The sequence below is a fragment of the Manis pentadactyla genome, chromosome X, assembly GCF_030020395.1.
Source record: "Manis pentadactyla isolate mManPen7 chromosome X, mManPen7.hap1, whole genome shotgun sequence".
NCBI classification, from domain to species: domain Eukaryota; kingdom Metazoa; phylum Chordata; class Mammalia; order Pholidota; family Manidae; genus Manis; species Manis pentadactyla.
The window spans coordinates 112,832,947-112,858,583 of record NC_080038.1 but is presented as its reverse complement, the minus strand read 5'-3'; the positions used below and the strand labels follow the sequence as shown (position 1 = coordinate 112,858,583).

The 25,637-nt window shown below is 38.0% G+C and overlaps 1 protein-coding gene across 1 annotated transcript in view; it reads left to right on the top strand.

The window, feature by feature from the left end:
• Positions 1 to 25,637, top strand: part of WDR44 (WD repeat domain 44) — a 114,772-nt gene that overhangs the window by 86,609 nt on the left and 2,526 nt on the right. The window contains exons 13-19 of the mRNA XM_036929949.2: positions 7,866 to 7,979; positions 11,413 to 11,535; positions 14,265 to 14,456; positions 14,640 to 14,741; positions 14,957 to 15,072; positions 15,880 to 16,007; positions 18,311 to 18,445. Coding sequence (XP_036785844.2) covers positions 7,866 to 7,979; positions 11,413 to 11,535; positions 14,265 to 14,456; positions 14,640 to 14,741; positions 14,957 to 15,072; positions 15,880 to 16,007; positions 18,311 to 18,445 — 910 coding nt within the window. The remainder of the gene's footprint in view (positions 1 to 7,865; positions 7,980 to 11,412; positions 11,536 to 14,264; positions 14,457 to 14,639; positions 14,742 to 14,956; positions 15,073 to 15,879; positions 16,008 to 18,310; positions 18,446 to 25,637) is intronic.

The following is a 25,637-nucleotide window of genomic DNA, read 5'->3' as shown; positions in this document are numbered from 1 at the left end:
CTGGTCTGTGGCTCTGTTCTTGTGCCAGTACCAAATTGTCTTGATTAATGTGACTTTGTAGTAGAGCTTGAAGTTGGGAAGTGAGATCCCCCCTGCTTTTTTCTTCCTTCTCAGGATTGCTTTGGCTATTCGGGTCTCTTGTGGTTCCATATGAATTTTAGAACTATTCATTCCAGTTTGTTGAAGAATGCTATTGGTATTTTGATAGGGATTGCATTAAATCTGTAGATTGCTTTAGGCAGGATGGCTATTTTGACAATATTGATCCTTCCTAGCCAAAAGCATGGGATGAGTTTCCATTTGTTAGTGTCCTCTTTAATTTCTCTTAAGAGAGTCTTGTAGTTTTCAGGGTATAGGTCTTTCACTTCTTTGGTTAGGTTTATTCCTAGGTATTTTATTCTTTTTGATGCAATTGTGAATGGAATTGTTTTCCTGATTTCTCTTTCTGTTGGTTCATTGTTAGTGTATAGGAAAGCCACAGATTTCTGTGTGTTAATTTTGTATCCTGCAGCTTTGCTGTATTCTGATATCAATTCTGTAGTTTTGGAGTGGAGTCTTTAGGGTTTTTTATGTACAATATCATGTCATCTGCAAATAGTGACAGTTTGACTTCTTCTTTACCAATCTGGATTCCTTGTATTTCTTTCATTTGTCTAATTGCCATGGCTAGGACCTCCAGTACTACGTTGAATAACAGTGGGGCGAGTGGGCATCCCTATCTTGTTCCCAATCTCAGAGGAAAAGCTTTCAGCTTCTCGCTGTTCAGTAGGATGTTAGCTGTGGGTTTATCATATATGACCTTTATTATGTTGAGGTACTTGCCCTCTATACCCATTTTGCTGAGAGTTTTATCAAGAATGAATGTTGAATTTTGTTGAATGCTTTTTCAGCATCTATGGAGATGATCATGTGGTTTTTGTCCTTCTTTTTGTTGATGTGGTGAATGATGTTGATGGATTTTCAAATGTTGTACCATCCTTGCATCCCTGGGACGAATCCCACTTGGTCGTGATGTATGATCCTTTTGATATATTTTTGAATTCGGTTTGCTAATATTTTATTGAGTATTTTTGCATCTACGTTCATCAAGGATATTGGTGTGTAATTTTCTTTTTTGATGGGGTCTTTGCCTGGTTTTGGTATTAGGATGATGTTTGCTTCATAGAATGAGTTTGGGAGTATTCCCTCCTCTTCTATTTTTTGGAAAACTTTAAGGAGAATGGGTATTATGTCTTCCCTGTATGTCTGATAAAATTCCGAGGTAAATCCATCTGGCCCGGGGGTTTTTTTCTTGGGTAGTTTTTTGATTACCGCTTCAATTTCTTTGCTCGTAATTGGTTTGTTTCACTTTTGTGTTTCTTCCTTGGTCAGTCTTGGAAGGTTGTATTTTTCTAGGAAGTTGTCTGTTTCTTCTAGGTTTTCCAGCTTGTTAGCATATAGGTTTTCATAGTAGTCTTTAATAATTCTTGGTATTTCTGTGGAGTCTGTCGTGATTTTTCCATTCTTGTTTCTGATTCTGTTGATGTGTGTTGATTCTCTTTTTCTCTTAATAAGTTTGGATAGAGGCTTATCTATTTTGTTTATTTTTTCAAAGAACCAGCTCTTGGTTTCATTGATTTTTTTCTATTGTTTTATTCTTCTCAATTTTGTTTATTTCTTCTCTGATCTTTATTATGTCCCTCCTTCTGCTGACTTTAGGCCTCATTTATTCTTCTTTTTCCAGTTTCAATAATTGTGATGTTAGATTATTCATTTGGGATTGTTCTTCCTTCTTTAAGTATGCCTGGATTGCTATATACTTTCTTCTTCAGACTCCTTTCGCTGCGTCCCATAGAAGTTGTGGCTCTGTGTTGTTGTTGTCATTTGTTTCCATATATTCCTTGATCTCTCTTAATTTGTTTGTTAATCCATTGATTATTTAGTAGCATGTTGTTAAGCCTCCATGTGTTTGTGAGCCTTTTTGTTTTCTTTGTACAATTTATTTCTAGTTTTATACCTTTGTGGTCTGAAAAGTTGGTTGGTAGAATTTCAGTCTTTTGGAATTTACTGAGGCTCTTTTTGTGGCCTAGTATGTGGTCTATTCTGGAGAATATTCCATGTACACTTGAGAAGAATGTGTATCCTATTGCTTTTGGATGTAGAGTTCTATAGATGTTTATTAGGTCTATCTGTTCTAGTGTGTTGTTCAGTGCCTCTGTGTCCTTACTTATTTTCTGTCTGCTGGATCTATCCTTTGGAGTGAGTGACATGTTGAAGTCTCTTAAAATGAAGGCATTGCATTCTATTTCCTCCTTTAGTTCTGTTAGTATTTGTTTCACATATGCTGGTGCTCCTGTGCTGGGTGCATATATATTTATAATGGTTATATCCTCTTGTTGGACTGAGCCCTTTATCATTATGTAATGTCCTTATTTATCTCTTGTTATTTTCTTTGTTTTGAAGTCTATTTTGTCTGATAGTAGTACTGCAGCAGCTGCTTTTTTCTCTCTGTTGTTTGCATGAAATATCTTTTTCCATACCTTGACTTTTAATCTGTGCATGTGTTTGGGTTTGAGGTGAGTTTCTTGTAAGCAGCATATAGATGGGTCTTGCTTTTTTATCCATTCTATTACTCTGTGTCTTTTGATTGGTGCATTCAGTCCATTTACATTTAGGGTGACTATTGAAAGATATGTACTTATTGCCATTGCAGGCTTTAGATTCGTGGTTACCAAAGGTTCAAGGTTAGCTTCTTTAGTATCTTACTCTCTAACTTAGCTCGCTTATTGAGCTGTTATAATCACTGTCTGGTGATTCTTTATTTCTCTCCCTTCTTATTCCTCCTCCTCCATTTTTTATATGTTGGTTGTTTTATTCTGTGCTCTTTTGTGTTTCCTTTAACTGCTTTTGTGGGTATTTGGTTTTATTTTTTGCCTTTATTTAGTATTTCGTTGGTCTGCTTTCTTTGCTGTGATTTTATTTTCTCTGGTGACATCTGTTTAGTCTTAGGAGTGCTCCCATCTAGAACAGTCCATCTAAAATACCCTGTAGAGGTGGTTTGTGGGAGGCAAATTCCCTCAACTTTTACTTGTCTGGGAATTGTTTAATCCCTCCTTCATATTTAAATGATAATCGTGCTGGATACAGTATTCTTGGTTCAAGGCCCTTCTGTTTCATTGCATTAAATATATCACGCCATTCTCTTCTGGCCTGTAAGGTTTCTGTTGAGAAGTCTGATGATAGCCTGATGGGTTTTCCTTGGTAGGTGATCTTTTTCCTCTCTCTATCTGCCTTTAAAACTCTGTCCTTGTCCTTGATCTTTGCCATTTTAATTATTATGTGTCTTGGTGTTGTCCTCCTTGGGTCCCTTCTGTTAGGAGTTCTGTGTACTTCTGTGGTCTGATCGATTATTTCCCCCCCAGTTTGGGGAAGTTTTCAGCCATTATTGCTTCACAGACACTTTCTATCCGTTTTTCTCTCTCTTCTTCTTCTGGTACCCCTATAATGCGAATATTGTTCCTTTTGGATTTGTCACACAGTTCTCTTAATATTCTTTCATTCCTGGAGATCCTTTTATCTCTTTCTGCATCAGCTTCTATGCGTTCCTGTTCTCTGGTTTATATTTCATCAATGGCCTCTTGCATCTTATCCATTCTGCTTATAAATCCTTCCAGAGATTGTTTCATTTCTGTAATCTCCCTCTGGACGTCATCCCTTAGCTCTTGCATATTTCTCTGCAGCTCCATCAGCATGGTTATGACCTTTATTTTGTATTATTTTTCAGGAAGATTCGTTAGGTCTCTCTCCTTCTCAGGGGTTGACCCTGTGATTTTGGTCTGTATCAAATTCTTCTCCCTTTTCATGGTGATAGAGATAGTTTGCGGAGCTGGTGCATGTGTCAGCTGGGAGAACGTCCCTTCTTGCTGGTTTGTGGCCTTCCTCTCCTGCGAGAACAGCGACGTCTAGTGGCTTGTGCTGGGCAGCTGCGTGCAGACAGAGCTTCTGATTCTTGCCTGGCCACTATGGTGTTTAGCTCCACGGTTGCTGTTGGCGTGGCCTGCCTCAGGCTGCTGCTCCTATATGGTCGAGCCGCGTTGGAGGGGAAACAACCAGGAGGCTGTTTATCTCCGTGAGGGGCCTCCTACCTGTGCTGCTGCCCAGGGGGTTAGGGCACCTGGAGTTCTCCGGGGTTCCCAGCTGCTGGACTAAGTGTCCCGGGATGCTTCCGTCCAGCTTTGGGGTCACTGTCCCTTTAAGACTTTCAAAAAGCACTCCCTTTTCTTTGTCCCAGGGGCACCAGCTGCGGTGACCCGCTCACAGGTCTTACTGTCCTGTTTCCCTAGTCTCCAGTACCCCACGCACACACTGTGTGTCTGTGCTCCAATGCAGATGGCTAGCGCTGGGTGTTTAGCAGTCCTGGGCTCCCTCTCTCTCCCCGCTCTGACTCCTCTCCTCCCGCCGGGAGCTGGTGTGAGGGGCGCTCGGGTCCCGCCGGGCCAGGGCTTGTATCTTACCCCCTTCGTGAGGCGCTGGGTTCTCGCGGGTGTGGATGTAGTCTGGCTGTTGTCCTGTGTCTTCTGGTCTCTCCTTTAGGAAGAGTTGTATTTGTTGTATTTTCAAATATATATATGGTTTTGAGAGGACATTTCTGCTGCTCTACTCACACTGCCATCTTGGCTCCACCCCCAAGTCCCTGGTTTTTAAATACAGAGAATAGATTATAAGAACATAAGAAATGTCTTGCTTATTTTGGTATCTAAACTAACTAATGCAGTATCTGGTGTGTAGTTAGTGCTAATAAATATCAAAGGGCTTTGAAGTTTTAATAGCATTTGAACTTTAAAGTGACATTTTAAAATAATGAAAATGTTTGGATATGATTAGATATCAGATGATACAAATGGCATTTTTTATGTGTGATAATGGTATGGTAGTTGTATTTAAAAGAGGGCTCTATTACACTTACAGAGTATTTGCTGATAAAATCAATGGTGTATTTATACATATAAATAGATACATATTTATATAGAAATATGAATATCTCCCTATAGATATCTACTCAGAAAAATATATAGAGGTAGATAATATATTTTACTTGGTAACTCTGCCCTTAAAAATTCTACCTTTAAAAATCTATCGTAAAGAAATAATCACATATGCCCAAAGATGTAAGTAAAACGATTTTCATTTTAGTGTTCTCATAGTAGCTAAAATTTGACCAATGTAAATTTTTAACAGTTGAAAAATAAAAACTATGGTATAATCCATACAGTAAAATACTATGCAGTCCTTAAGTTGTTTTCAGAGACTATTTAATGACATTAAAAATATTCAAAATAAAGTGGTAAGTGAAAAAAGCAGAATAAAAATTGGATACAATATTATTCCAATTCTGACTAAATATATCTGCAAATGTTTACAGATAAAAAAGCTTAAAGAAAATACCCTAAATTATCATTACTAATCATCTCTAGGTGGTAGGATTTTAGGTCATTTTTATTTGATTCTTTATACTTCATATTTCTAAATTTTTCTTTTAATAAACTTACCTAGTTCTATAGAAATAAATAAGATACTGTAAAGATCTTCGGTTTATAGACCTTTTGACTCAGTAATACCCCTTATATTAGGAACAAAATAATAATCGAATAGAGATAAAGATTCATGTTCCAGAATGTTCATTGAATTCCTATTTATATTTGCAAAAAAATGTAAATGTCTAAATGACCAACAAACTGGAGAACCATGGCACATCCATATGAAGCTAGTAAATGTTTTCAAAGAGTGAAATACAGAAAGTGCTCATGGTATAAAAAAGGAAGATACTGAATTGTGCATGCAATTTGATTTCAGTGATTTTCTTTTAATCAAAGATTGAAGATAATGTTAGCAGATTATGGGTGGTTTTAATTTTAGTTTTTCTCCTTTATTTTTCTGAATTGTGTACACTGAGCATGTCGTTACAATAAAAAAAATGTTTACTTAGGATTTTGGGGGAAAAATAGAGTACAGAAAGAAGAAAATGAATGTTTATGGAGGAAAAAGATCTGGAATCACTGCTTGAGAAAATATGCTAAGGAGTTAGTGAAATGTAAATGGTTATTAAACAAAAGTTGAATTTTATGTAAGAGGGCAAGCCTGTTTAGTTTTATGTCTTGCAGCAGTGCTCACTAGGCTGGTGGCACAATTCAGGAAATTGGCTTTAGTCATCTAGGTTAGGATTGCTTGGCAGAAGATCGGGGCATCCAGTTGCTGTTGTGCCTCCACAGTAGACATGAAGATGTTTTTATGAACTGTAAAGTTCTAGACAAAAAGTAGTGGTAGTTTTTATCTATCCCCTAGAGGCCACCTGTCCTCCTTATTCTTCTTAAACTTACTGACTGCTCTTCTGTGTCCACTCTCCAAACCATCTTTTATGTTACTGCCTAGCATTCTCTATATAAAGCACTGGTCAGATAATCGGTTTTTTCCTTTTCAGAAACCTGTGTTGACTCTTCATGGCCTTAGAATGTCTGAACTTTTAAGCCACAAATTTGAGGTGCTTTGTGATCTGGTCTCAAAGTACCTTTCCACCCTAATCCCCTACTGTATCTCCATATACTTTTTTCCTATCCTCATCATCCTAACTACCTTTCCCTAAATATGCAAGGCTTAGCTAATACTCCATATGATTGCTCATGCTGTATCCTCTAAAACATTTGGGGACAACCCCTGAATTTATAGTTCGATGACTTGTATTTCTGCTTTGGTTCTGCTGTTTGAAGGTGACTGTGTGACCTTTAATATGTTGCTTTAACCTCTTTGAGCCTCAGTTTTTTTCTTACTCTCTTCATCTTTATAAAGTTAATACCTCACAGAGTTGTTAGGATTTATTCAGATAATGAATACAAAAAAAAACATGTTGAAAACTAAATGCATGGCACACATGTATGGCATTATTTTGTGCATACTTCTGTCAGGATGCTTTTGACTTCAAGTAACAGAAATCCAACTGAAAATGCTAAACAATGAGAAAGCAAGTCTGGAGGTAAGGTGGTTCCAGGACTGGTTAATTCAGCAGCTGAGTAGTGTCATCAGAGACATAAGATCCTACCATCCTCCTGCTTTACTATTCTTTATCTGTTCTCTTGAGCTTGTTCCCCTCATGGTAGTAAAATGGCTACTACAGTCTTAGTATCATATGCAGATGACAATGCTCAGATGAAGGTCCCTTTAGTATGCCCCCCCTTTTTTTATTAAGGTATCATTGATATACACTCTTATGAAGGTTTCACAAGAAAAACAATGTGGTTACTACATTCACCCTTATTATAGAGTTCCCCCCATACCCCATTGCAGTCACTGTCCAGCAGTGTAGTAAGATTAGTATGCCCCTTTTTAAGAGTGAAGAAATCTTTCTAGAAGCCTCACACACACACACACACACACACACACACACACACACACACACACACACACACACACCACAGAAAGAAAAAACTTTTCCCTCATGCCTCATTGATGAAAATTAAAGCACCTGCCCATGCCTAAACCAGTCATCTTTGGGAAAGGGGATGAGCTCATCTTGATTAGTTTAAACCAATCACAAGTCACCCCCTTGTGCTGGCACCCACCTCTCCTGAATGAACAGATGCTCAGAAAGACAATGGCACCTCTGCTAGGGAGGGAAAGATTGTGATAGCACAGTGTTTTCAGGGATGATCCTGTTTTTTTAGGGCAAGTTGGTGAAGTATTTCAGTAGTAAATTCAGCCTAAAGGAGAGTTTGCTTTTGGTAAGTCAGGATTTCAGTCAGACATCATACAAAATGATGAGAGAACAGATGGGGTGGGAAGAATATGAAGCTTTTCTTTTTCTAGCTTTAACATTTGTCTTTATGTCTAAATAGGTATGCAGTGGAGCTGATGAAGACCCTGATGATAAAAATGCACCATTTCGGCAAAGGCCATTTTGCAAATATAAAGGACATACTGCTGATCTCCTTGATCTTTCATGGTCTAAAGTAAGAAATTCTTATTTGAATTGTGTGTTCATTCTATCGTGAAAACAAATGTTTTATTTGTATGATTGTGACAGTTTTTATTGTCACACTGTCAAGTATTTGAACATTTGCATATACTTTGTGGGAGTTATCTACAAATTAATCAAAGTTACAAAAAAGAAACATGTTAGGCTCATAAGATAATGTTTACTTTATGTTACTTAACAGATTCTGTCTGGATTTGCCGATATACTTGTGCTTTTTGCTTCTTTTATAAAATAATTTTGCAAAATAACTATCCTTGGCAAAGTGGGTATGACTTCAGTTACAAATATGAAGTTAGATCTATCTAATCAGAACTGCTTTGGTACTAATCTGCTGCATCATGAAGTTACTAATTTATGTGAAATCATTAATGTTTAACAATTATATTCTATGAATGATGCTAGGTCTTCATGTTGTGATTTTTTTCTTTAGAGCAAAATTATTTCAGAAGTAGAGGGGCCATTTTGCCATTGATAAGTATCTTAGCAGTTTTGTGGAAATTTAGGGAGATATTTTAAGTTCTATTTAAGGTGTCTGAAGCATGAAGCACTTTTTGGAATTTTTGCTTAATACTTTACACTTGCTTTGTATTAAAATTTGTCAGTAATTAGAATCTAAAATATATTAAGAATTTGGCAGAAGGGAGAGTAATTTTTAAAAGATGAAAGTTGAGAAAAGCCTGAGTTAACAAAATAATATCAGGGATACCAGTGTGCCCATATATTTTACCTACATAAGGAGAACCTCTTGGATCTCAAAGATATCACTGGTATATACTGGCCAATCAGGCTTTCCCTGAACTCCAGCTTTGAATCACTTTATTTATGAAGTGCTGCTCCTATCATACTTGTTTAGGTGTTGTGGATGCCTTTCATAAACCATAAACCATCTTATATAATGCCTTTCTATAATCTCCTAGAACAAGCTTGGGACTTACTTCGCAGTCTCGTTTTAAACTGAGGCCTAGTTGTGTCTTTATGCTCTTTCTCTACCCTGTGCAAAATCTGACTGAATTGTCAGAAGATGGAAATCTAAAGTATCCTTAATCTGATCATTTTATTAATCTGGAATAAGACCAAATCTTTTACTACTGTTTCTCTTCAGTATTTAGCACAATAAATGTTTATAGTGGGTTTTCTATTTGTTGAAGATTTTCTTCAGGCTAGGTAATATCAAATTTGTCTGGAATTTACTTTCTTGAAGCAAACCAATATATTTTTCTGAAATGTAAAACTAACTGGAAGAAATTAGATCTCTACTGACCACTGTATCAATTTGGGTTTTCCAGAGTAACAAAACCAAGAAGATACACATAACATAAAGAGGTATATTTTAAGAAATTGGCTCACCCAGTTGTGGGGTCAGGCTAGTTGAAATCTGTAGGACAGGCTGGTAGGCTAGAAACTCAACAAGAGTCGTGCTACAGTCTTTTTTTTTATTATTAAGGTATGATTGATATACACTCTTATGAAGGTTTCACATGAAAAAACAATGTGGTTACTACATTTACACATATTATCAAGTCCCCACCTGTACCCCAATGCAGTCACTGTCCATCAGTGCAGCAAGTTCATGCTACAGTCTTAAAGCAGAATTTCTTTACCAGGAAACCTCAGTTTTTGGTTTTAAGACCTTCATATGTCTGTATACTCTTTTCTTAAACTTTGTTTTTACATGTACATATCTAGGTATTATTTGCAACAGGATTCTAAGCTCTTCCAGAATGGGGACCAAATCTTATTTTACTACTGCTTCTCTTCAGTATCTAGCACAATCAGTTTTTATAGTGGGTTTTCTATTTGTTGAAGACTTATTTTGTGCCAGGTATCAAGAATCACCTTGGTAATTCTTACACTAGCAATCTTGACAGGTAGATGATGTTTCATTTTGTACATGAGTAGACAGGGACTCTGACCTGTCCAAGATTACAAAACTGGTCAATGGGTAGAACTTAGATTTGAACCTAATTTCTTTGACTCCCAATATCATGCTTTATTCAAGAAAATTATTTAGTTTCATTTATTCAGTAAGTATTTATTGAACAGAAATCTCTTGGTGTATTAGAACAAGTCTTAACACATCTTCAGCATCACTTTTAGGGATGTCTTCATGTTTCATATGCTTAAAGCAATGGATTATTGCAAGAATCAAACAAAAAGTCAGTTTTAACGAACAGCAGACCATAGCTTAGTTTTTATACAGTTGTTAATCAACAGGAAATATCCAACAAACTACATACACTCTTCAAAACTTCTGGGATTGAGTGGATCTTGAAAATAAAAATAATTGTTATTAGATGTTTCACAAGTTATCAATCTTTCAAGATTTTATTTTTTAATTGTGAGGTACACCATCTATTTTAAAATAAAATGTGCACTTTTTAACTAGCCCAAAATAGCATATATATCAGTACAGTAACATATCCAAATCAGTATTTGCACTTAGTGTTTTTACATTCAAAGATTAAAGATTCCTTTTCAGCAAATAACAAAGCATCTACTTAAGCACTCTGCAGAAGACTGTAGTTGTTAGAGCCTAGACCTAGAGCCTGGCTACCTGGGTTTAAATTCCATCTCTGCTACTGATGAGTTTTGTTGTCTTAGACAAATTATTTAACCTCTGTGTGCCTCAATGGTATTGTTTGTAAAAGGGCAAAATAATGTACCTACCTTATAGGGTTGCTCTATAGTGTTAAGAACAATGGGTCAGTTCTCCCCTTAATAGATTATGTTTAGAAATTAAAGAGCTTCTGCCATCTGGAAGCTTTTGACAGGTAGATGTTGGTTCCTGGGTGATGAGCCATCACAATGCCTAAATCATTGCACTACCCTCTTCTAGTTTTGAAAACTCTGTGATCTATTCTGAGAGCTTTGACAATTTCTCTTCTCTAATTTTTTTGCCTAGGGTGTGACAGGTGCACAATAACTTTTCGTTTCCCTGCTGCATTATAGGGTAATCTTTTTGAAAGCATTTTAAGTGACAATTAGGGAATCGATGTGAGGTAAAATTTACCAGTGTTGTCAAAGTGAAAGTAACTGAACTGGAGTGGCAATCCAATGAATAAATGGCTTATACTCATAGCTAACTTCCGATATATGCAGACAATAACAACTGAGGCACACCTTAGTCCTCTCTTCATACCTGGCAGATTTCTTTTGATAAAATCGTAAGATTCATCCTAATTTCAGAATAGGTAGTGTGGAAAAGTCTTAGAATCAAAGAAATAACAATATTTTACTATTTGGGGAAAAATGGGATCTTCCAAATGAATTGGATAATTTCTTTCAGATGCTGCATATAACAATAACAACAAAACTATTGAGGTACATAAAACTGAAAGTTAACTTTTATTGTGTAAGTAATTTTTTCTAATATGGTGATAAAATGAGCAATGTCAATTTCTCCATAGAACTACTTTCTGCTTTCTTCTTCAATGGATAAAACAGTCAGGTTATGGCACATTTCCAGAAGAGAATGCCTTTGCTGTTTTCAACATATAGATTTTGTCACTGCCATAGCTTTCCATCCAAGAGTAAGTGTTTATATATTTTTTGTTACACTGTAAGAGGTGATGGAACCTGGTTTCTCTGGAGGGCAATTGAACTATAGGAAAAACAAATTAATAGCTGCACAAATAAGGGCAACTTAATTTAGTGTTTCACTTTTGCTTTAAAAATGGGAAAAGAAATATTTTGCTAATCTGCATTAAAAATTTGGAACGTTATAGTCTAACTATAAGGCTGAAAAGCCATCTTAAATCTTTAATAAGACATGGCAGGGTAGAAATAAAGTATCGTATTGAAGATGAAAGATAAGGAGATGAAGAATAAGAGACAGCAGGTGGATAAATAAGAAAGGAAACATACAGGCAGGAATAGTTGTGGGAAGGTTGGAGAGGGAAGACAAAGAGGAAAAGGTTGAAAGATGCAAAGACCAAAATTCATTACAAGATGTACTAAATTCCTATTTAACGTCTGGAAACATTCTTAATCTTTAGATTCCTTCTTACTCATTTTCCACATAGAAAATCCTTTAATATCTTTCCTCTGAAAAGAAAGTATTTCATATGATTTCATCCAAAGGAGAAAAATCTACTACCATGGAATTGCCAACCTGGCTTATGTCCTTACAGGATAGAGTCAGTAAATGAGTAAGGCTAAATTAGTTTTAGTTCTTTGCAACTATAAACACAAGGGAAGTCACATGTCAGTGCTACTCCACTAGTTAGGCTGAAATAAATGGAGGACTTGAGCTGACCGTAGTTCTCCTCCCCTATGCTGATGTATGATCACATTTCCAGTCCTGTCCCCCTCTCTCTCTGTTTAACACCCATTGCCTTTTTAATGCAATACTTCAGTTATATTCACATTTCTTCCTCTTTTTGCCCAGAATACCAGAAAAGAACAATTCTTTTCCTCAGTATAATTTCACTCAACAGGCAGACTTATACACAATAATAATTCTGAATCATTAGAAGACTTGGTTAAGAACTTTTGCAGATTAAAAAGGTTTAATTTATGTTAGTACCTTATCAGTTTTGACCATCTAGCCTTTCAAGGCTTCTTTCTGAATAATACCCCCATCTGAATAAGTCACCCAAAGATTTAGCAAAAGGATGGATTAACCCCTCTTGGCAACTGTGAGCAAAATCCTGCCCTCAATCTTTGTTTTAACTGAAATGTGTCAGGGTGGCCAGAGAGAGGTGTGTTAGATGGTGATAGTTACCTATGTAGTACTTTATGATTAAAGTTTCTGTTTAGTTAGTAGTTTTTCTATACTTTTATTTGGTTTCATTTTGTAAACTGAAAAGCCCCCTTATTTCTAAACTTCTGAGGACCCAGAGGATTTTTGAGAGGGCATAGAGGATGGAGTGGTGGTGACATTTTCTTAGGACTTAATATGACTCTGTTAAATAATGTTACCTGGAAGGAAGTTAGCAGAGTTATGAAACAAATAGCAAAATGCAAATGCACACACACACATATATGTATATAAATAATATTCTGAAGTTTAAGACCAAGATGAATTATTTTCACTTGTTCAGCTCCTATAGACATTGAGTAAGGCCTGCTATACTACAGTCAGAAAAATGTCCATCCTGTGTAGATTGTCTTTGACAGGCTTCAAAGGTGTGTAAGAAAAATAATCATGAGCAGAGAAGAGAATCTGTTTCTTGGTTTGGCATCCTAATTATTTTACCTTTAATTCTTATGTTATCAAAAATTAGATCAGCTTAGGTGATCATTTTGCAGTATATACAAATATCGGGTCATTTTCTTATATACCTGAAATTAGTGTGATGTTACATGTCAATTATCTCAATTTATTAAAAAATTAGACCAGCTTAGTGGTAGGCCTGGTTTGGTTTAGAGCAGGGGTTCTCAGCCTTGGTACTTTGACATTTTAGGCCAGATAATTCCTTGTTGTAGGAGGGAAGTCTGTCCCATGCATGGCAGGGTGTTTAGCAGCATCCCTGGCCTCTGCCCATTAGATGCCAGAAACACCCCACTCCCAAGTTGTGACAATTAAAAATGTCTCCAGATATTGCTAGTTGTACCCTGCAGGGCTAAATTGCCCCCCTGTTGAGAACCTCTGGTTTGAGATTGGGAATTTAAGTAGTGAAGTTGATTTCCTGCTGACATGGTGTCAGAGTTCAGAGTTCAAAAACAAAAAAATGACTGGTTCTGTGGGCTGACATTACTTTTATTCAAGTGTTCCATGTATCCCAGAGGCGGGTATAGGCCAGCATATTATTATAAGATAGTTTTTCCCAAAGCATGGTCTTTGAAGGTGCTAGCCCAACTAGATATTCCTGCCTGATCCTCTCTCAATGCCCCCTTGAAAAAGCACATGGTTAAGTAAGTTGGAAAATACTACCTACTTTATTCCCCTTTTGGAGATTTGGAATGCATGTTAACTTAGAATCCTGTTTAACTTTAACTTAGAATTTCTCCAACGTGTTTGAACCCTTCTCCTACACAATATACACTCAAACACATTATCTACTGGTATCTGTTACTTGGGAAATGCAGTTCAAAAATATGATAAAGTGATTAGAAAGTCATTTCTCCAAAATGAATACTGAGGTTTCTAATTGTTGCTAGTGAATAAAATAATACTTGCTTAAAGAATACTTGAATATATTGTGAACAAGAGCTACATATTTTAAATACTATTTCAAACAGGCTTAATATTTGAATGTGCTAATGAATTTTTCTTGATCTGGTAAAATTAAAGCTTTCTTTTTTGCCACATTTTCAGGATGACAGGTATTTTCTAAGTGGTTCATTGGATGGAAAGCTCCGCCTTTGGAACATACCTGACAAAAAAGTGGCTTTGTGGAATGAAGTAGATGGTCAAACAAAATTGATCACAGCTGCAAATTTCTGTCAGAATGGCAAATATGCAGTGATTGGGACATATGATGGCAGATGTATTTTCTATGATACAGAGGTAAATCATGATCTTTTGTAAATTACTTAAATACTTAGAACACTTTTGTAATCTTAGGTAAGCTGGTGTATCTCCCCTGTGCTTTGTCAATTGGGGCAAATACCATGTCTGCCTGAAATTTGGATCAGATGACCTTTGAGGTTCCTTCTAATTCTTACTTTTTAATTCGTGATTTCTTTTTAGCATTTGAAATACCACACACAAATACATGTCCGATCTACCAGAGGGCGCAACAAGGTTGGAAGAAAAATCACTGGCATTGAGCCTTTACCTGGAGAAAATAAGGTGCTAAGTATTCAAAACTATCTTTCTCCACACTACATATAAAGTCCTGAAAGTTAATTCTTAATATCTTGGCTAAGAATGCATTTCCTTCCCTATAGAGTACTGCTTTCTGTAGTTTTGAGGCATATTCTGTAGTGTGTAACACCCTTTTTTGGTTGTATCTTAACTTAGATTAAAAGATAGTATATTTACCTTTTCTTTTTATGTATATTTAGATACTGGTAACCTCTAATGACTCCAGAATCAGACTGTATGATCTTAGAGATTTGTCACTGTCCATGAAGTATAAGGGTTATGTCAACAGCAGCAGCCAGATCAAGGCAAGTTTCAGGTAAGTTGGCAATCAGAAATTCCCAAAACAGGTCAGAACATCTCCCTTCTACTCTCACTTTTCCTTTAATCTATACCTTTTGTCTATATGGAATTTTTAGTTTCTTTGCACGTTAAAACTGGTAGCTAATGTTATCATCACACAGGTCTTAATCTTATCCACCTGTTTGATAGATAGAATTGTCCCTATTGTACATGAAGAAATCAAGACCCCCAAAATTTCCTAATGTCATACAGGATTAGAAGGTTCCCAGCTCCAGAATTTGTGCTTTTGTACTTTCATGTAAGCTTTTTAAGAAGGTACCTCCCACCCATGGTCTTGATCCTTTTTAGGTACAGAGCTAATAAAGTACAGTGTCCTGTATTTAAACCATTACCTATCATTATTGGAACTCTTCATTGGAGGTCTGGAGGCTATCCTGAAATACCAGCCCCTTCTTCCTTACGGCCCTCTTTCTTTCAGCCCCTTTCTTATCAGTCCTCCTTTCCTCAATTACCCAGTAACTATCCAGTAACTAAATTAGTAAAGTACTCTGCTTCTCTCTTTCATCTCTTTAAGTAGGTGTTTCTCCCAGTGTGGGTTAACCAGCAGCAGCACAGTTACCTAGAGCTTTGGTGAAAATACTAATGCTGCTGGCTCTCCCATCAAACCTACGTGTTCAGAACCATCCAGAGTGAGTCTAGGAGTCTGTATTTCAATAAGCTCTCTTGAGTGTTTTCTTAGGCATTTTAACGTAGGAAGAACTGATAGAGGGAGACCTAAAAAAAAAAAAGACTTTGATTTTTTTTCTTTCTTCCCCAAATTTAGCCATGATTTTAGTTACCTCGTTAGCGGCTCAGAAGATAAGTATGTTTATATCTGGAGTACTTACCATGACCTAAGCAAGTTTACTTCAGTCAGGAGAGACCGTAATGACTTTTGGGAAGGTATCAAAGGTAAGTAAATGCCTACTGTTTTGTATCTTTAAAGTTAAAGTGGAAATGTCCTGGAAGTAAATTTCTACAGGCATTATTTCAGAGAGGCAGTTTAGCAATTATAACTGCTTTTGCTTTGTACATGGCTTTGATTTTTTTCCCTTACAAATGAAGAGTTTATGCTTGTCTAATTCCAGAACTTCTATGCAGTGGTTTGTTTGTTTTTGTTTTTTTAAGAAATATTTTTGGGTATGCATGTATGTATTTATTTATTTATTGCCATTGAGCATTAAAAGTTTATTTGAAGACACTCTTAAGAGAAATTAGAGAGGACACTAACAAATGGAAACTCATCCCATGCTCTTGGCTAGGAAGGATCAATATTGTCAAAATAGCCATCCTGCCTAAAGCAATCTACAGATTTAATGCAATCCCTATCAAAATACCAACAGCATTCTTCAACGAACTGGAATGAATAGTTCTAAAATTCATATGGAACCACAAGAGACCCCGAATAGCCAAAGCAATCCTGAGAAGGAAGAAAAAAGCAGGGGGGATCTCACTTCCCAACTTCAAGCTCTACTACAAAGCCACAGTAATTAAGACAATTTGGTACTGGCACAAGAACAGACCCACAGACCAGTGGAACAGAATAGAGAGTACAGATATTAACCCAAACATATATGGCCAATTAATATACAATAAAGGAGCCATGGATGTACAATGGGGAAATGACAGTCTCTTCAACAGATGATGCTGGCAAAACTGGACAGCTACATGTAAGAGAATGAAACTGGATCATTGTCTAACCCCATACACAAAAGTAAATTCAAAATGGATAAAAAATCTGAATGTAAGTCATGAAACCATAAAACTCTTAGGAAAAAACATAGGCAAAAATCTCTTGGACATAAACATGAGCGACTTCTTCATGAATATATCTCCCCAGGCAAGGGAAACAAAAGCAAAAATGAACAAGTGTGACTATATCAAGCTGAAAAGCTTCTGTACAGCAAAGGACATCATCAATCCAATAGTATGGGAGAATATATTCATAAACGACACATCCAATAAAGAGTTGACATCCAAAGTATATAAAGAGCTCATGCACCTCAACAAACAAAAAGAAAATAATTCAGTTAAAAAATGGGCAGAAGAGCTGAACAGACACTTCTCCAAAGAAGAAATTCAGATGGCCAACAGGCACATGAAAAGATGCTCCACATCACTAATCATCAGAGAAATGCAAATTAAAACCACAATGAGATATCACCTCACACCAGTAAGGATGGCCACCATCCAAAAGACAAACAACAACAAATGTTGGCGAGGCTGCGGAGACAGGGGAACCCTCCTACACTGCTGGTGGGAATGTAACTGAGTTCAACCATTGTGGAAAGCAGTACGGAGGTTCCTCAAAAAACTCAAAATAGAAATACCATTTGACCCAGGACTGCCACTCCTGGGAATTTCCCTGAAGAAAACAAGATCACAGATTCAAAAAGACATATGCACCCCTATGTTTATCACAGCTCTATTTACAATAGCCAGGACGTGGAAGCAACCTAAGTGTCCATCAGTAGATGAATGGATAAAGAAGATGTGGTACATATATACAGTGGAATATTATTCAGCCATAAGAAGAAAACAAATCCTACCATTTTCAACAACATGAATGGAGCTATAGGGTATTATGCTCAGTGAAATAAGCCAGGTGGAGAAAGACAAGTATCAAATGATTTCACTCATCTGTGGAGTGTAAGAACAAAGAAAAACTGAAGGAGGAAAACAACAGCAGACTCACAGAACCCAAGAATGGACTAACAGTTACCAAAAGGAAAGGGACTGGGGAGGATGGGTGGGAAGGAAGGGATAAGGGGGTGGAACAAAGAAAGGGGGCATTACGTGGTGGTGGGGCCACGGGGAGGGCTGTATAACACAGAGAAGAAAGTAGTGATTCTGTAGCATCTTACTATGCTGATGGACAGTGACTGTAATGGGGTATGTGGGGGGGACTTGGTGATGGGGAGTCTCGTAAACATGTTGCTCATGTAATTGTAGATTAATGATACCAAAATAAAAAATAAACTAAAAAATAAAGTTTATTTGGAGGTTCAGAGTTGAAAAGAAAGAGTACACTTCTGTAGAGATGCAGGCACAGCCAGAGGGGCTTGCCTGGGTTTTAAATGGTTTTTAGTTACTTATATGTTAGTTTTAAAAGATATTTGCACATAACGTACACCATTGTATTTTTTGCTTATATTTTTTGCCTTGATGTTTAGAATCAAACTTACTAGTTATCCTGAAACAAATTTTTTTCCCAGCACATAATGCAGTTGTTACATCAGCCATTTTTGCTCCAAACCCAAGTTTGATGCTCTGTCTGGATATGCAATCTGAAAAATCAGAAGGGAATGATAAAGGTGAAGATACTGAAGTTTTGGATACCATGTCCTCTGGTAGGTACTCCTATTTGTCCTACATTTTTTTCTAGGCAGCACTTGGTAGCCTCATTGACTTAGTTTTGGGTATTATGAGATTTTCTTGATTATGAAGAATATTTCTTGTTTACAACATAATGGTTTTCAGATACGTGTTTCTGAACATTTTAGTAACATATTTCTTGCAAGTTTCACATAGTTAAATTCACCTGGGAACTAAAAATGAAAATACTGAGAGTTCATAATTTTTTGTAATGGGCAACTGTTCTTTTGGAAAAATGCAAACAAGACATACTGTCTTCTCTAGACTGTAACCTCTGAGTTGTAGTGTCAGTCCCTAGCACATTGCTTATTACATGTAGATAGTAAGTGCTTAATAAACACTCGGTGTATAAAGGAATTAAACCAAAATGAAAGCAGTATTCTTTTCTGCTTGCCACAAGTTTATAGCTTCTTGAGATAGGAAGCTGTTTACAATCCTGTAATTTCTCGGCATTTGCAGCATGTGCTTTGAGAATGAGGAGTAATTCCAGTTACATAAAATGCTCAGGTTATGAAGTGAAAAGAAAGCATCAGCAAGTAGTCCTGTTCTTTTTTTTTCTTCATCTTGGTGATCATATTTATTGAGAAGGTTAGATAAAAATTAAAATGCCATTTAGCTTAAGAATTTGTGATTTATTTGAAAATCAACTCATTTCAGGAATAGAGGAATGCTTGGTCATTTCTTTGTCTCAAAATTTATGCAGCTTTCTCTTTTTGAGTATCTCCTACATTTAAAGAGGCAGTCATACAAAGTCTCCTGTATTCCACACAGGAAAAAATTCTTTGTTTCAGCCAATTCTCAGTGGAGGGGCAACTAGTCCAACACCGTCTCCCTGGAAAAGAGCATCGAAATAATTCTGTTTTGTTGATGTATGTCTCTCTTCATATGTGTCTTCATCAGTTTCTATAATAGTCACAGTGTCGACCTCGGCAGCACCGGGCTTGGCTCCACACGGCCACCGTGAGGGCGCCACGGCGACTTATAATGAAGAATTGCTCAAAACTACATTTCAGATGATGATCATGGGAAGATGGTGGCGTGAGTAGTTCAGAGGAAATCTCCTCCCCAAAACATATATATTTGTGAAAATACAACAAATACAACTATTCCTAAAAGAGACACCAGTGGATGCAGTACAATAGCCAGGATACATCTACATCTGTGAGAACTCAACATCACATGAAGGGGGTAAGATTCAAGCCGCGGCCAGGCGAGACCCGAATGCTCGCCCACCCCAGAACCCAGCAGGAAGAAAGGAGTCGGAACAGGGAGGGAGTGAAAGCCCAGGACTGCTAAACAACCAGCTCTAGAAATCCGCACCCGGAGCGCAGATACAAGGTGTACTGGGTGCTGGATATTAGAGAAACGGAAAAGCAAAACCTGAAGGCAGGTCCCCGCAACTGGCGCCCCTGAGACAAAAGAAAAGCAAGCGCTTTCTGCAAGTCTTAAAGAGACAGGGACCCCATAGCTGGACGAAGTCGTCCTGGCACACATAACCAGCAGCTGGGAATCCTGGGGAAACTTAGGTGTCCTAAACCCTGGGGAGGCAGTGCAGCTCTGAAGCCCCTCACAGCACTAAGCAGCCTGCCAGTCATTCCTCCAACTGGCACAGACCCCAACACACTGGCCCAGTAGCAGGAGAGAGATAGCGCGTTCCGGGGGCAGCTGCGCCGGAAGGGACCGGGAGCAGATCGCATGCACCAACGGCGCCAGAGGAGACCAGGAGAGGCTTGTGCGAGCCTGCAGCAGTGGCAACCAAACAGCCCAGGTACGGCTCGCGTGCACCGGTGGTAGTGGAGCCAGAAGAGCCCGGTAGAGGCCTGCACGGGAGAGCCCCGGACACACCTGCAATGTATCCAGAGGGAGCAGGCACGCTCCCAGGAGCCAACCGGAATCCCAGCCCAACGCACAGCCCCCCAGGCCAGACCCAAAGGCTGCTGCTGGCACACAGCTGCCTGGCAGGGGTGCCGCTATCACAGAGGAGCGCACCTGGCGTCCCTGCCACCCCCCGCAGGGCTCTGGGCTGCTCTGACAGAGACCCTGCCCACAGCAGCTTAGGAGACTAACCCGGTGGCTGCTCCAGGAGTGCGGGTAACTGACACAGGCAGCGGAGAAGGGCAAGGCATCCAGCAAGCAGGAAAGGACTTTCTTCTCCCAGCTGACACACCCACAACCTCCCTACAGCCACTGCTATTACCATGAAAAGGCAAAAAAATTTAGGCCAGTCCAAGATAGTTCAGACAACACTTGAGAGAGGAGCTGCAGAGACAGACCTAACCGGTCTCCCTGAAAAAGAATTCAAAATAAAAATCATAAACATGCTGACAGAGCTGCAGAGAAATATGTAGGAGCTACGGGATGAAGTCCGGGGGGAGATTACAGACGTCCGGAGGGAGATTACAGAAGTGAAACAATCTCTGGAAGGATTTATAAGCAGAATGGATAAGATGCAAGAGGCCATTGATGGAATAGAAACCAGAGAACAGGAACGCATAGAAGCTGATGCAGAGAGAGATAAAAGGATCTCCAGGAATGAAACAATATTAAGAGAACTGTGTGACCAACCCAAAAGGAACAATATCCGCATTATAGGGGTACCAGAAGAAGAGAGAGAAAAAGGGATAGAAAGTGTCTTTGAAGAAATAATTGCTGAGAACTTCCCCAAACTGGGGGAAGAAATAATTGCTCAGACTACAGAGGCACACAAAACTCCCAAGACACGGGACGCAAAGAGAACAACACCAAGACACATAATAATTAAAATGGCAAAGATCAAGGACAAGGACAGAGTATTAAAGGCAGCCAGAGAGAGTAAAAAGGTCACCTACAAAGGAAAACCCATCAGGCTATCATCAGACTTCTCAACAGAAACCTTACAGGCCAGAAGGGAATGGCATGATATATTTAATGCAATGAAACAGAAGGGCCTTGAACCCAGGATACTGTATCCAGCACGATTATCATTTAAATATGAAGGAGGGATTAAACAATTCCCAGACAAGCAAAAGTTCAGGGAATTTGCCTCCCACAAACCAAGTGTACAGGGTGTCTTACAGGGACTGCTCTAGATAGGAGCACTCCTAAAAGGAGCAGAGAACAAAACACCCAACATATGAAGAATGGAGGAGGAGGAATAAGAAGGGGGAGAAATAATCATCAGACTGTATTTATAATAGCTCAATAAGCGAGTTAAGTTAGACAGTAAGGTAGTAAACAAGCTAAATTTGAAGCTTTGGTAACCACGAATCTAAAGCCTGCAAAAGCAGTAAGTACATATCTTTCAATAATCACCCTAAATGTAAATGGACTTAATGCACCAATCAAAAGACACAGTAATAGAATGGATAAAAAAGCAAGACTCATCTATATGCTGCTTACAAGAGACTCACCTCAAACCCAAAGACATGCACAGATTAAAAGTCAAGGGATGGAAAAAGATATTTCATGCAAACAACAGAGAGAAAAAAGCAGGTGTTACAATACTAGTATCAGACAAAGTAGACTTCAAAATAAAGAAAGTAACAAGAGATAAAGAAGGGCATTACATAATGATAAAGGGCTCAGTCCAACAAGAGGATATAACCATTATAAATACATATGCACCCAATACAGGAGCACCAATATGTGTGAAACAAATACTAACAGAATTAAAGGAGGAAATAGAATGCAATGCATTCATTTGGGGAGACTTTAACACACCACTAACTCCAAAGGACAGATCCACCAGACAGAAAATAAGTAAGGACACAGAGGCACTGAACAACACACTAGAACAGATGGACCTAATAGACATCTATAGAACTCTACATCCAAAAGCAACAGGATACACATTCTTCTCAAGTGCACATGGAACATTCTCCAGAATAGACCACATACTAGGCCACAAAAAGAGCCTCAGTAAATTCCAAAAGATTGAAATCCTACCAACCAACTTTTCAGAACACAAAGGTATAAAACTAGAAATAACTTGTACAAAGAAAGCAAAAAAGGCTGACAAACACATGGAGGCTTAACAACATGCTCCTAAATAATCAGTGGATCAATGACCAAATTAAAATGTAGATCCAGTAATATATGGAAACAAATTGACAACAACACAAAGCCCCAACTTCTGTGGGACGCAGCAAAAGCAGTCTTAACAGGAAAGTATATAGCAATCCAGGCATATTTAAAGAAGGAAAAAGAAGAACAAATGAGGCCTAAGGTCAGCAGATGGAGGGACATAATAAAGATCAGAGAAGAAATTAATAAAACTGAGAAGAATAAAACAATAGAAAAAATCAATGAAACCAAGAGTTGGTTCTTTGAAAAAATAAACAAAATAGATAAGCCTCTAGCCAGACTTATTAAGAGAAAAAGAGAGTCAACACACATCAACAGAATTAGAAATGAGAAAGGAAAAATCATAATGGACCCCACAGAAATACAAAGAATTATTAGAGAATACTATGAAAACCTATATGCTAATAAGCTGGAAAACCTAGGAGAAATGGACAACTTCCTAGAAAAATACAACCTTCCAAGACTGACCCAGAAAGAAACAGAAAATCTAAACAGACCAATTACCAGCAATGAAATTGAAGCGGTAATCAAAAAACTACCCAAGAACAAAACCCCCAGGCCAAATGGATTTACCTCGGAATTTTATCAGACATACAGAGAAGACATAACACCCATTCTCCTTAAAGTTTTCCAAAAAATAGAAGAGGAGGGAATACTCCCAAACTCATCCTATGAAGCCAACATCACCCTAATACCAAAACCAGGCAAAGACCCCACCAAAAAAGAAAACTACAGACCAATATCCCTGATGAATGTAGATGCAAAAATACTCAACAAAATATTAGCAAACCGAATTCAAAACTACATCAAGAGGATCATACACCATGACCAAGTGGGATTCATCCCAGGGATGCAGGGATGGTACAACATTCGAAAATCCATCAACATCATCCACATCAACAAAAACGACAAAAACCACATGATCATCTCCATAGATGCTGAAAAAGCATCTGACAAAATTCAACATCCATTCATGATAAAAAACTCAACAAAATGGGCAAAGAGGGCAAGTACCTCAACATAATAAAGGCCATATATGATAAACCCACAGCCAACATCATACTGAACAGCGAGAGGCTGAAAGCTTTTCCTCTGAGATCGGGAACAAGACAGGGATGCCCACTCTCCCCACTGTTATTCAACGTGGTACTGGAGGTCCTAGCCGTGGCAATCAGACAAAACAAAGAAATACAAGCAATCCAGATTGGTAAAGAAGAAGTCAAACTGTCACTATTTGCAGATGACATGATATTGTACATAAAAACCCTAAAGACTCCACTCCAAAACTACTAGAACTAATATCAGAATTCAGCAAAGTTGCAGGATACAAAATTAACACACAGAAATCTGTAGCTTTCCTATACACTAACAATGAACTAATAGAAAGAGAAATCAGGAAAACAATTCCATTCACAATAGCATCATAAAGAATAAAATACCTAGGAATAAACCTAACCAAGGAAGTGAAAGACCTATACCCTGAAAACTATAAGACACTCTTAAGAGAAATTAAAGAGGTCACTAACAAATGGAAACTCATCCCATGCTCTTGGCTAGAAAGAATTAATATCGTCAAAATGGCCATCCTGCCCAAAGCAATATACAGATTTGATGCAATCCCTATCGAATTACCAACAGCATTTTTTAATGAACTGGAACAAATAGTTCAAAAATTCATATGGAACCGCCAAAGACCCCAAATAGCCAAAGCAATCCTGAGAAGGAAGATTAAAGTGGGGGGATCTTGCTCCCCAACTTCAAGCTCTACTACAAAGCCACAGTAATCAAGACAATTTGGTACTGGCACAAGAACAGAGCCACAGACCAGTGGAACAGAATAGAGACTCCAGACATTAACCCAAACATATATGGCCAATTAATATACGATAAAGGAGCCATGGACATACAATGGAGAAATGACAGTCTCTTCAACAGATGGTGTGGCAAAACTGTACAGCTACATGTAAGAGAATGAAACTGGATCACTGTCTATCCCCATACACAAAAGTAAGTTCAAAATGCATCAAAGACCTGAATGTAAGTCATGAAACCATAAAACTCTTAGAAAAAAACATAGACAAAAATCTCATGGACATAAACATGAGTGACTTCTTCATGAACATATCTCCCCAGGCAAGGGAAACAAAGGCAAAAATGAACAAGTGGGACTATATAAAGCTAAAAAGGTTCTGTACAGCAAAGGACACCATCAATAGAACAAAAAGATATCCTACAGTTTGGGAGAATACATTCATAAATGACAGATCCAATAAAGGATTGACATCCAAAATATATAAAGAGCTCACACACCTCAACAAACAAAAAGCAAATAATCCAATTAAAAAATGGGCAGAGGAGCTGAATAGACAGTTCTCTAAAGAAGAAATCCAGATGGCCAACAGGCACATGAAAAGATGCTCCACATCGCTAATCATCAGAGAAATGCAAATTAAAACCACAATGAGATAACACCTCACACCAGTAAGGATCGCCATCATCGAAAAGACAAACAACAACAAGTGTTGGCAAGGTTGTGGAGAAAGGGGAACCCTTCTACACTGCTGGTGGGAATGTAAGTTAGTTCAACCATTGTGGAAAGCAGTATGGAGGTTCCTCAAAATGGTTTTTGACCCAGGAATTCCACTTCTAGGAATTTTTGCTAAGAATGCAGCAACCCAGTTTGAAAAAGACAGATGCACCCCTATGTTTATCGCAGCACTATTTACAATAGCCAAGAAATGGAAGCAACCTAAATGTCCATCAGTAGATGAATGGATAAAGAAGATGTGGTACATTACACAATGGAATATTACTCAGCCATAAGAAAAAAACAGATCCCACCATTCGCAACAACATGGATGGAGCTAGAGGGGATTATGCTCAGTGAAATAAGTCAGGCGGAGAAAGACAAGTACCAAATGATTTCACTCATATGTGGAGTATAAGAACAAAGGAAAACTGAAGGAACAAAACAGCAGCAGACTCACAGAACCCAAGAATGGACTAACAGTTACCAAAGGGAAAGGGACTGGGGAGGATCGGTAGGAAGGGAGGGATAAGGGCGGGGAAAAAGAAAGAGGGCATTATGATTAGCATGTATAGTGC